The sequence below is a fragment of the Cetorhinus maximus genome, chromosome 34, assembly GCF_964194155.1.
Source record: "Cetorhinus maximus chromosome 34, sCetMax3.hap1.1, whole genome shotgun sequence".
NCBI classification, from domain to species: Eukaryota; Metazoa; Chordata; class Chondrichthyes; order Lamniformes; family Cetorhinidae; genus Cetorhinus; species Cetorhinus maximus.
The window spans coordinates 3,148,036-3,160,641 of record NC_135912.1 but is presented as its reverse complement, the minus strand read 5'-3'; the positions used below and the strand labels follow the sequence as shown (position 1 = coordinate 3,160,641).

The following is a 12,606-nucleotide window of genomic DNA, read 5'->3' as shown; positions in this document are numbered from 1 at the left end:
GAAACGCTTTCTGATTTTGCTTTCGAATGTCCCAGTTCCAATGTTAAAGGTTATGCCGAGGTTGTAAATAAAGGAAATCAACTCACTGTAAGCTAGAAAGGCAGAGCCATGGCCGCCTTGCAGGAGGAGGCCATTCGGCCCCTAGAGCCTGGTCTGCCATTCAATACGATCCTGGCTGATCCACCTCAACCCTCTTTTCCCACATTGTCCCCATGTCCCCATTACACCCAAAAATCTATCACTGTCTTGGATACACTCAGTGACTGGGCATGCACAGCTCTGGGGTAGAGCAATCTAAAGATTCTCAACCCTTTGAGTGAAGAAATTCTTTCCTTATCTCATGTCATAAACGGCCAACTCTTTATTCTGAAACGGTGACTCCTTAATTCTAGACTCCCCAGCCAGGGGAAAGAAAGAGCCTCCTAGTTTCGACTTAAGAATTCAATCTGAAGAACGGGACAGAGAGAAAATGGGATGTTTCCCAATTCAGCTTGGAGTCAATGGCATTGGGTTTCGTACCAAGACTGCAGGGAGCTGAAAACATTAATTTCTGTTCACAGGCTTAACATACAGATCAAGTGGAAAAGAGAGAATGCCTCTCCTTCCCCTCATGCACTCCAACAGAAACAAATACTGCCACATTTTTGGGAAAAAAATCTCTTGGATGGTTTTCCCACAGTATAGACCCATATTGTACAAGAAATAACAATGTTGCATAAAAATTTCCAAAATGCTCCACTCGAGTCTCCTCAAACCCCTTCCCCCGCTTCATCTCACCCTTTCAGCACACCCTTCCTTCTTTTCCGAGAGGGTTGCCCTATGAGGAGAGATCGAGTAGATTAGGCCTACATGTCAGTGGAGGTTAGAAGAATGACAGGTGATCCCGTTCCACTTCCTGGAAGTCCCCCTCCAAGCCACTCACTTGCAACTACATCGCCGATCCTTCACTGTCGCTGGGTCAAAATCCTGGGACTCCCTCCCTAACAGCACTGTGGGTGTACCTACACCACATGGACTGCAGCGGCTCAACGCGGTGACCCACCACCACCATCTCAACGGCAATTAGGAATGGTTAAGAAATGCTGGCCCAGCCAGCGATGCTCAAATCCCAAGAACAAAAAACAAATCAGATCCCCTCCCAAACTGCAAGAAAGAAAATAAATGACAACTTTTATCCCATTGGCCTTTGCTGGGTTAACTTTAATCTTTTATTAATCACTCCTTTGTTAACTAGAAAATAAAATTATCGAGCCGGACAATGGACTTTTAAACATACTGCGCTGTAAGCTGTTTGTAAAATGGTATCTGTTTAAGGGATTTCCCCATTTTTTGATCTGGCTTTATTGCTAAACGATTAAAGGGTATTCAATCTGAAGACCTGGCGGTGTGTTTGGAGAAATGCTGACCCTTGTCCAGTTGTCCAGTTAAAAATGTTCTTGTGATTACATCATAAGGCTGGCGTTAGACCACCGGACGTTGTCTGCAGCCAGAAAGATACTCGCCCCACAGGTGATTGTGAATCCCATCTCTGTAACCTCCTCCGACGCTACAAGCCTATGTATGAAATCACAATGATCCTCCAGCTCTGGCCTCTTGTCCATCCCTGCACTCCTCCGTCCCACTCTTTAGCCATCTAAGCTTCGGAATCCTCCCCAATGTTCTTTGCTACTCTACCACCTTCTCTCCTCCTTCACTACCCTCCTTAAAACCTGCCTCGTTGACCAAGCTTTTGGTCACCTACCCCTAACATCTCTTTTGGCTCAGTGTCAATTTTTGTCCCATCCCGCCACCGTGCAGCATGGTCGGGCGTTTTACTACGTTAAAAGGCGCTATATAAATACAGGCTGTTGTTGTGTCCCTGTGAAAGGGGAAAGGGACTAGTAATTTTAAAGCAGAGGTCCTTCAGACGCATCACTAACTAGCCACGCCTGATAGAAAATGCAGTCGTCGGGAAGAGGACACAGTGGGGATGGTTTCGAATGTTACATAGATAGCCAGTTGGCGAAGGAAGAAACCAGAGCCAGTCTTTAATTGGGGTGGACTCTATTCACATTACAGGTATATATCTCCTGACCCCTTCCTACTCCTGTGTCAGTAAGTGTCTCTTTAAATGTGCTCACATAACTATCCAATCAATGCCCCCTACCTGTATGTACTTACCTTTAATTGATACAATTAACATCAACCATGATGCATTGTTGGTCGATTTGCCAACACAGTCAAATTACGATCTGGTGCGAGGGCACAAGGTGCTCGAAGACTTCTGATTCATGGAGGACCACACCCCAAACAAGAATCAGGAGACAGATAAAAAAAACTAGGAGAAGCCAGGACTGAAAACCTTTCTGTTTGCAGAGTGGAAGAGTGAGGCAAACCTGCAGGAACACAAGGATGAAAGGCACCAGCGGAGGTGAAGCATTTGGAAGGGAGCGGCAGAAGCTGAAAAGGTTTCCCGCACTTCAGAGCTGACTAGCAACAGCATCAGCGGGACCCTGGGATTAAACCCAAGGGGAGGGGGAATGCTGCCAAACCTCTATAAGAAGAGCAGTTGGAAAATAAGCAAGACTTCCTTCGATCAAACTATTGGAAAGGGCCATCACGGACCCCACTTTACTTTGGAGCGAACTGGTAAACAACTCTCAGCCAATGCTTCTCTGTCGCTCTGGTTGGGATTCATGAGTGGTGTGCGAGGGGAGACAAGGAGTGGAGAAGGAGAGCAAAGAACCGAGAATGGGGGGAGGGGGAGAGAATTAAAAAAACTATGACTGGAAAAAAAGAAGAGGGTATACACTTTGGTTAACAAGTAGCTTTGCGACAGTTGTACAATGGGCTTCAATTGAAGGAACAAATTCGCATTTATACAGCGCCTTTCACAACTCCAAGGCACTTTACAGCCCATTAACTCTTTCTGAAGTGGAGTTACTGTTGTAATGTGGGAAACCTGGCAGAATGTCTGCGCATGGCAAGATCCCACACAAAGCAATGGGACAACAACCAGATAATAGGCCTTTCTTTTTAAAAAAAAAGTGATATTGGTCAAGGGATAAATACCAGCGAGAACTCCCCAGCTCCTCTTCCTCGAATAGCCTCGTAGGCAGATGGGGGCCTCAGTTTAAAATCTCACCCGCAAGACACCACCCTCTGACAGTGCAGCACTCCCCTCGGCGCTGGCACTGGGGAGTGTCGGCCTGGGTTTTGTACTCAAGTCTCTGCAGCGGGACTTGAACCCACGAAACCCTCCTTCCAACTGGGAGGCGAGAGTACCCCAGCCGGCATCCAAATTATCTTTGCAGGAACAGGAACAGGAACATCACGATGCCACATTACAGGGTGAGGGAGCTTCACGAGTGTACGAATTCGCAGCCGGAGTAGGCCATTCAGCCCCTCGAGCCCGCTCCGCCACTCAAAAAGATCATGGCTGATCTGATCGCGGCCTCAACTCCACTTTCCCGCCTACCCCGGAGGTGAATGCCTGACCCTGGAACGTTCAGTGGAAAACTGTTAACAGCCCAAGTGAAAACATGTCCACCACTGCGATAAAGCTTTAACTGAGGCTAACACCTTAAGTAATGCGCACAGGGCCTGCTGCAGTTCAAATGCTGAGCACTGCAGATTTGACATAACCGCTACATTTTCTATGGTCATCCATTACTTCAACTCCTCTCACAAACAAGAGGCTTCCACCGGTGGTATGATAGAACTTATCCCCCCCCACCCTCAAAATGAAAACATGCTGGAGAATACTCACACCTACTGAAAATGAGATTCACATAATCCACTGTAAAACAAGAAGCAAGGTCCCGGGTGCAAGATAAGGCCGACACTCCCAGGGAGTGCTGCACTGTCAGAGGGTGGTGTCTTTTCAATTCCTCGGCACTCCCAACATTTATGGCTCCATTAACAATTTATTGATTATGCAATTTTTTTTTAATGTAGCGATTTCACAGCAGACAATTCTCTTTTCCAACCCTGGGGATCACAAGCATTTATTACACAGTCAGTGGCCCTGTGGGTCTGCACAGGTCAATTCCTGGTTGAGGGAAACACTGCCACAAAGCTCCTGCTTCCTACCCCACTCAATAGACACAAAGACAAATCTGAATGCGTTCTATATCCTCAACCCCCTCTAACAAAGCTCACCAGTTCAGCCCAACGAGGGGCTTACAATGCTCAGGTAGTCACTTGGTAGTATAGAACTTGAAATATTGCCGGTGTGATGTCAGGTACATAGGCTGTACATCCCAAACAATTGGCTGATCAAATCAAACAGCATGTCTCTTGGATTGTTCGTTATAGGCAGAGTACAGGCCATACTCAACCAGCCCATGCTTGCAAAACCCAAAATAAAATGTCCGCTATCAGACATGATTCTGCAATTGGGCAGCACTTGCTAAATAATCCTGAGTGCGCTAATAGCCACACCAACAGCCAATTTAAAATAATCATCCAGCTCGTACTGTGGCTCATTTACACTTGCTAGAAGCGACTTACATTCATACACAGGGACCTGTTCTTTTCAAACAAGGAATATGTTCAAGCCTTTTTTGAATTACTCAGGAGCTTGGGGAGCCTATAGTTCCCCTTTGTTTTCTCCATGGCAACCTAGGCTAATCAGAGATGACTTGCCAAACAATCATCACCCTTTTCTCCTGTAGTATAAATTGTTGCGATCATTTGAAATTTGGCATTCTTCTGTTTGTCCTGATCAGTGCAACATGAAAAGCTTCAGCAACATTCAATGCTCAGATACTGTGAACACTTGCATTTTAAGAATGATGACAGCACACACAAGGCCTTTCAGCCCATCAAGTTTATGTTAGTGCTAGCTCGTCATCCAATCCTATTTCCCTGGCCTCTCTCTTCTTGTTAGATTCTCTCTTCTCAGAACTGAGAGGTTATATCTATGTAGAAACAGGCTGGGGCTCTTTACCCTTGAAAAGAGAAGGCTGTTCTGATAGAGGTCTTTAAAACTCCAAAGGGGCTGGATTGGGTAAATGTAGAGAAGATTGTCCCCACTTGTGGGGACGACCTGAACTAGGGACCATCAATATAAGATAGCTCTCCAGGTAAAGAAATTTCTCTGAATTCCCGATCGGATTTATCAGTGACTACCTTATATTGATGGCCCCTAATTCTGGACTCGCCCCCACCAAGTGGAAACATATTCTCTACATTTACCCCTTTATCATTTTAAAGACCTCCATCAGGTCACCCCTCAGCCTTCACTGTTCTAGTGAAAAGAGCCCCAGCTTTCAGACTGTCCTGAGAAAAAGGGGATTGCTTAAGTGTCTGAACAGGTAGAATATGAGAGAGAGAGAGAGAGAGAGAAAGCGAGAGAGAGAGAGAGAGAGAGAGAGAGAGAGAGAGAGAGAGAAAGCGAGAGAGAGTGAGCAAAAGAAAGCGAGAGAGAGAGAGAAAGAAAGCGAGAGAGAAAGAAAGCGAGAGAGAGAGAAAAAAAGAAAGCGAGAGAGTGAGCAAAAGAAAGCGAGAGAGAAAGAGAGAGAAAGAAAGCGAGAGAGAGAGAAAGAAAGCGAGAGAGAGAGAGAAAGAAAGCGAGAGAGAGAGAGAAAGAAAGCGAGAGAGAGAAAGAAAGCAAGAGAGAGAAAGAAAGCGAGAGAGAGAAAGAAAGTGAGAGAGAGAGAAAGCGAGAGAGAGGGAGAGAAAGCGAGAGAGAGGGAGAGAAAGCGAGAGAGAGAGAGAAAAAGAAAGCGAGAGAGAGAGAGAAAGAAAGCGAGAGAGAGAGAAAGAAAGCGAGAGAGAGAGAAAGAAAGCGAGAGAGAGAGAAAGAAAGCGAGAGAGAGAGAAAGAAAGCGAGAGAGAGAAAGCGAGAGAGAGAGAGAGAAAGAAAGCGAGAGAGAGAGAGAAAGCGAGAGAGAGAGAAAGAAAGCGAGAGAGAGAAAGAAAGCGAGAGAGAAAGAAAGCGAGAGAGAAAGAAAGCGAGAGAGAAAGAAAGCGAGAGAGAAAGAAAGCGAGAGAGAAAGAAAGCGAGAGAGAAAGAAAGCGAGAGAGAAAGAAAGCGAGAGAGAAAGAAAGCGAGAGAGAGAGAGAAAGAAAGCGAGAGAGAGAGAGAAAGAAAGCGAGAGAGAGAGAGAAAGAAAGCGAGAGAGAGAGAGAAAGAAAGCGAGAGAGAGAGAGACAGAAAGAAAGCGAGAGAGAGAGAGAAAGCGAGAGAGAAAGAAAGCGAGAGAGAGAGAGAAAGAAAGCGAGAGAGAGAGAGAAAGAAAGCGAGAGAGAGAGAGAAAGAAAGCGAGAGAGAAAGAAAGCGAGAGAGAGAAAGAAAGCGAGAGAGAGAGAAAGAAAGCGAGAGAGAGAGAAAGAAAGCGAGAGAGAGAGAAAGAAAGCGAGAGAGAGAGAGAGAGAAAGAAAGCGAGAGAGAGAGAGAGAAAGAAAGCGAGAGAGAGAGAGAGAAAGAAAGCGAGAGAGAGAAAGCTGGCACCACGTTCTCAGGCAGTGCATTCCAGATCCGAAACACTCTCTGCGCAGGGGGTGGGATTTCCTTGCGTCGCCATTGCTTCTTTCGCCAGGCTCTTTAAAATCGGTGATTAAAAACAAAAAGCTACTGCGGATGCTGGAAATCCAAAACAAAAACAGAATTACCTGGAAAAACTCAGCAGGTCTGGCAGCATCGGCGGAGAAGAGTTGACGTTTGAGTTGAGTCCTCATGAGGACTCGAAACATCAACTCTTTTCTTACCCGCCGATGCTGCCAGACCTGCTGAGTTTTTCCAGGTAATTCTGTTTTAGCCCTGTTCTTAAACTTATTTTCTTTGTAAACACAATTCAGGAAAGATTTCAAGTCCTGTGACCAGGAGCACATCCTGAAGGAGAACATTGGAAACTCTGAACCAGGTCAGTTAGTGGCTGCAGAAAGAACAGGCACTTTAGGTATGATCCCCTTCAGCAAAACTGGTGGGGGTCTTAACAGATGAACAAATGAACAAGCGTTTAAAACGTAACAATCGGAGTGGGTGGGGGTCAGCATGTAGCCCCTTGGGCCGTTCTGCCAGTCAATGAGATGATGGATGACCTGTGACCTAACTCCATGTACGCGCCGCAGCCCCACACACCCTTAACAAAAACGCATCCATCTCAGTTTTCAATTTAACAATAGATCTAGCATCAATTACCATTTGCGGAACAGATTTCCAAACTTCTACCACCCTTTGCATGAAGAAGTGTTTCCTAAATTCAGTCTGACACCGATTTTAAAGGAAAAACTCAGCAGGTCTGGCAGCATCGGCGGAGAAGAAAAGAGTTGACGTTTCGAGTCCTCACGACCCTTCAACAGAACTGAGCAATATTAGGAGAAGGGTGAAATATAAGCTGGATTAAGGTGGGGGGGGGAGAGAAGTTGGGAGGGGGTTGTGGTTTTAGGGACAAGCAAGCAGCGATAGGAGCAGATAATCAAAAGATGTCACAGACAAAGGAACAAAGAAGTGTTGAAGGTGGTGATATTATCTAAGAGAATGTGCTAATTAAGAATGGATGGCAGGACACTCAAGGTACAGCTCTAGTGGGGGTGGGGTGGAAAGACTGACAGGGCATTACAGGTATAGATTTAAAAATAATGGAAATATGTGGGAAAAGAAAAATCTATATAAATTATTGGAAAAAACAAAAGGGAGGGGGAAGAAACGCTAGAGATCTTCCTCCCACAGCTTCCAACTTTGATAGTCGCCCAACCTCGGACGGCTCGCTTCTACCTCCTACCCAAAATCCACAAACAGAATTGTCCCAGCAGACCGATTGTGTCAGCCTGTTCCTGCCCCACAGAACTCATTTCTCGTTATCTTGACTCCCTTCTCTCTCCCCTTGTCCAGTCCCTTCCCACCTACATCCGTGATTCCTCTGACACCTTACGTCACATCAACAATTTCCAGTTCCCTGGGCCCAACCGCTTCCTCTTCACCATGGACGTCCAATCCCTCTACACCTCCATCCCCCACCAGGATGGTCTGAGGGCCCTTAGCTTCTTCCTTGAACAGAGGCCCGAACAATCCCCATCCACCACTACTCTCCTCCATCTGGCTGAACTTGTTCTCACACTGAACAATTTCTCCTTGAACTCCTCTCACTTCCTCCAAATAAAAGGTGTGGCTATGGGTACCCGCATGGGCCCCAGCTATGCCTGTCTCTTTATGGGGTACGTGGAACATTCCTTGTTCCAGTCCTACTCCGGCCCCCTCCACAACTAATTCTCCAGTACATCAATGATTACTTCAGTGCAGCTTCATGCTCTCGTCGGGACCTGGAAAAATTTATTAATTTTGCTTCTAATCTCCACCCCTCCATCATTTTCACATGGTCCTTCTCTGACACTTCCCTTCCCTTCCTTGACCTCTCTGTCTCAATTTCTGGTGATAGACTGTGCACCAATATCCATTACAAGCCTACCGACTCCCACAGCTACCTCGACTACAGCTCCTCACACCCCGCTTCCTGTAAGGACTCCATCCCATTCTCTCAGTGCCTTCGCCTCCGTCGCATCTGTTCTGATGATGCTACCTTCAAAAACAGTTCCTCTGATATGTCCTCCTTCTTCCTTAACCGAGGTTTTCCACCCACGGCGGTTGACAGGGCCCTCAACCGTGTCTGGCCCATCTCCCGCGCATCCGCCCTCACGCCTTCTCCTCCCTCCCAGAAACATGATAGGGTCCCCCTTGTCCTCACTTATCACCCCACCAGCCTCCGCATTCAAAGGATCATCCTCCGCCATTTCCGCCAACTCCAGCATAATGCCACCACCAAACACATCTTCCCTTCACCCTCCCTGGCGGCATTCCGTAGGGATCGTTCCCTCCGGGACACCCTGGTCCACTCCTCCATCACCCCCTACTCCTCAACCCCCACCTATGGCACCTCCCCATGCCCACGCAGAAGATGAAACACCTACCCCTTCACTTCCTTTCTCCTCACCGTCCAAGGGCCCAAACACTCCTTTCAAGTGAAGCAGCATTTCACTTGCATTTCCCCTAACTTAGTCTACTGCATTCGTTGCTCCCAATGCGGTCTCCTCTACACTGGAGAGACCAAACGTAAACTGGGCGACTGCTTTGCAGGACACCTGCGATCTGTCCGCAAGAAAGACCCAAACCTCCCTGTCACTTGCCATTTTAACACTCCACCCTGCTCTCTTGCCCACATGTCTGTCCTTGGCTTGCTGCATTGTTCCAGTGAAGCCCAACACAAACTGGAGGAACAGCACCTCAACTTCCGACTAGGCACTTCACAGCCTTCCGGACTGAATATTGAATTCAACAACTTTAGATCTTGAACTCCCTCATCCATCCCCACCCCCTTTCCGTTTCTTCCCCCTCCCTTTTGTTTCTTCCAATAATTTATATAGATTTTTCTTTTCCCACCTATTTCCATTATTTTTAAATCTATACCTGTAATGCCCTGTCAGTCTTTCCACCCCACCCCCACTAGAGCTGTACCTTGAGTGTCCTGCCATCCATTCTTAATTAGCACATTCGTTTAGATAATATCACCACCTTCAACACTTCTTTGTTCCTTTGTCTGTGACATCTTTTGATTATCTGCTCCTGTCACTGCTTGCTTGTCCCTACAGCCACACCCCCCCACCCCACCAACTTCTCTCCCCCCACCCCCCCACCTTAATCCAGCTTATATTTCACCCCTCTCCTAATATTACTCAGTTCTGTTGAAGGGTCGTGAGGACTCGAAACGTCAACTCTTTTCTTCTCCGCCGATGCTGCCAGACCTGCTGAGTTTTTCCAGGTAATTCTGTTTTTGTTTTGGATTTCCAGCATCCGCAGTAGTTTTTTGTTTTTAATCACCGATTTTAAAGAGCCTGGCGAAAGAAGCAATGGCGACGCAAGGAAATCCCACCCCCCACCCCCTGCGCAGAGAGTGTTTCGGATCTGGAATGTACTGCCTGAGAACGTGGTGCCAGCTGCACGCCGCACAGCAAGATCCCACGGGGATGGGCTGCGGATACTGGGTCAATAAGACTGAGATCGACAGATTCCAATACCTTGCATTGATGTAGCGCCTTTAATGTAGTAAGACGTCCCGAGGCATTTCACAAGAGTGTTTGAGAGTCACACAAGGACAGGTGACCAAAAGCTTGGTAGGTTTTAAGGGACGTCTTAAAGGAGAGAGAGGCAGAGAGGTTTTAGGGGGGGGGTATCGCGGGCCTCAGGGCCCAGGCAGCTGGAGGCACCGCTGCCAGTGGCGGAGCGACAGAAATCGGGGATGCTCAAGGGACTGGAATCGGAGGAGCGCATGGATCTCAGAGGTTACAAAGATAAGGATGGGGTGAGGGCATGGAGGGATTCGAACATAGGATGAGAATTTTAAATTCCAGGTGTTGCCAGATCACAAGTCAACGTCCAGCGCGATTGACCCACATTAAAGGCATTTTCAGCATACATTGGATTTCCTAACAACCACTGTACTGAAGATCCCACATTCTCTCACTCGTCCTAACTGAAGCAAGGATAACCAGTTGCAACAGTAGAAATGAAAGTTGTTTATCATGATGGGTAATTACACATCCCAGTTCTTTCTGCCTGTCTTACTTTGGCACAAGCGGGATCGCCGGTTTGGAGTGGTAGATACTCCACACACAAATGCACTGACCCTCTTAATTTTACACTGGAATGATATCAGCTGATAATAGATGCAAAATGCCAACAAAATGAAGCAACAGACTTCAATATGTGCTAACACTGCAACCAAACTGGAAGGAACACAGTTCTCAACAATCAGGAAGCTAAGAGGCTACAGGGAATTATCACAAGCATTACCAACTCAGAGTGTGAACCGGGAAGTGGAGCCCCAGTGAGTTTCATTTCTATTGCCAACTAATACATCTGTTCAAGCAAAAATCAGTGTTCACAAGTTTATCAACTTAAGGCTGCATCTGAATCACAGAACCGTAAATAACCTTCACAGACACCCCACTGCCAACAGACACCCCACTGCCAACAGACACCCCACTGCCAACAGACACCCCACTGCCAACAGACACCCCACTGCCAACAGACACCCCACTGCCAACAGTATAGTCAGGATTTACTGGGACCCTCTGATCGCAGCAGTAAGTTGTGAAACTGGAGACAAACTCCTGTAATATCAATCCAGCCGTGCCACCACCGTGCAATCGTTTTCAACTGACCACGACAACCATGACAGGGCTCAAAGCGACTTGCACCAACACTGTGCCTTCAGCACAGCAATCAGTAGGCACTCCCCCAACCAGCACCCCAAACCTGCCCTACACATCCCACACTCACCCAATTCACCCAGCTAGAACGCAACACCTATCCTAAACATCCTGCCCCCCACCCCAGGTGCCCGGCTGGCACCGACCCCCCCACCCCAGGTGCCCGGCTGGCACCGACCCCCCCACCCCAGGTGCCCGGCTGGCGCCGACCCCCCACCCCAGGTGCCCGGCTGACGCCGACCCTCACCCCACACCCCCGGCTGGCGCCGACCCCCACCCCAGGTGCCCGGCTGGCGCTGACCCTCATCTCAGGTGCCCGGCTGGCGCCGACCCTCACCCCAGGTGCCCGGCTGGCACCGACCCTCACCCCAGGTGCCCGGCTGGCACCGACCCTCACCCCACACGCCCGGCTGGCACCGACCCTCACCCCACACGCCCGGCTGGCACCGACCCTCACCCCACACGCCCGGCTGGCGCCGACCCCCCACCCCAGGTGCCCGGCTGGCACTGACCCCCACCCCAGGTGCCCGGCTGGCACTGACCCCCACCCCAGGTGCCCAGCTGGCACTGACCTCCACCCTCCACCCCGTCACCCTCGGTGCTCACCTGGCTCCTGCAGCCGCCCTCCTTGCCCGCCGACCCGGCGCCGTGTGTGAGCAGCGGGCGGCACTCGCGGAAGCCGCCGAGCTCCTGCTGCTGCCGCCGCCGCTGTTGCTGCTGCCGCTGGCCCCGGCCCTGATGCTGCTGCTGCCGCCGCCGCCGCCGCTTCCTCTCCTCGGGCTGCCCGAGGCCCAGTCCGGATCCCCGGGGCTGCTCCCCGCCTTCCTCCGCCGCCGCCGCCGCCTCCTCCGCCGCCACCTCCTCGGCCTCATCCCCCTCCTCAGCCTCAGCCTCCTCCTCCTCCTCTTCCTCCACCACCTGCTCCTCCTCCGGCGGAGGAGGCGGCGGCTGCTGCTGCTGGAGGCCGGGGCAGACGCTGGCCAGGGCGGACAGCGAGCTGGAGAGCTCCCGCCAGCCCGGCGGCTCCAGGGCCCCGGCCTCCAGCGGGGAGTCGCGGGCCCGGCAGCGGACCACCAGCACGAAGCGCACCGTCTCGCCCAGGTAGAGCTGGGCCCGGCGGGGGAGGCTGCGGTAGCGACTGTAATCCGGAACCGGCCCGGCCGGGAAATACATCAGGTACTCGCAGAGGGACTCCATTAGCGCACGGACCAACCCCCCCGCCGCGGCCGACGGCCGCCGCGCCCCCCCTAGAGACAGACCCCCTCAATGGCAGCCCGAGCTCATCCACCCGCAACCCCTCACCATGGCAACCGCCCGCCGGAGGACGACAGCCGGGCCGCCGGAGGACTACAGCCAGGCGCGACCAATCGATCGCCGAGCCCACAGGTGAGTCCCCGCCCCGCCTCGCCTGGCCAC

At 50.1% G+C, this 12,606-nt stretch overlaps 1 protein-coding gene across 2 annotated transcripts in view; it reads right to left on the bottom strand.

The window, feature by feature from the left end:
- trappc14 (trafficking protein particle complex subunit 14) overlaps positions 1–12,395 on the bottom strand; it is a 79,709-nt gene extending 67,314 nt beyond the window's left edge. For both annotated transcript variants that reach the window (XM_078533839.1, XM_078533838.1), the window contains exon 1: positions 11,797–12,395. In XM_078533839.1, the coding sequence (XP_078389965.1) occupies positions 11,797–12,387 (591 nt within the window). In that variant the 5' untranslated portion in view covers positions 12,388–12,395. The remainder of the gene's footprint in view (positions 1–11,796) is intronic.
- Positions 12,396–12,606: the final 211 nt, after the last annotated feature.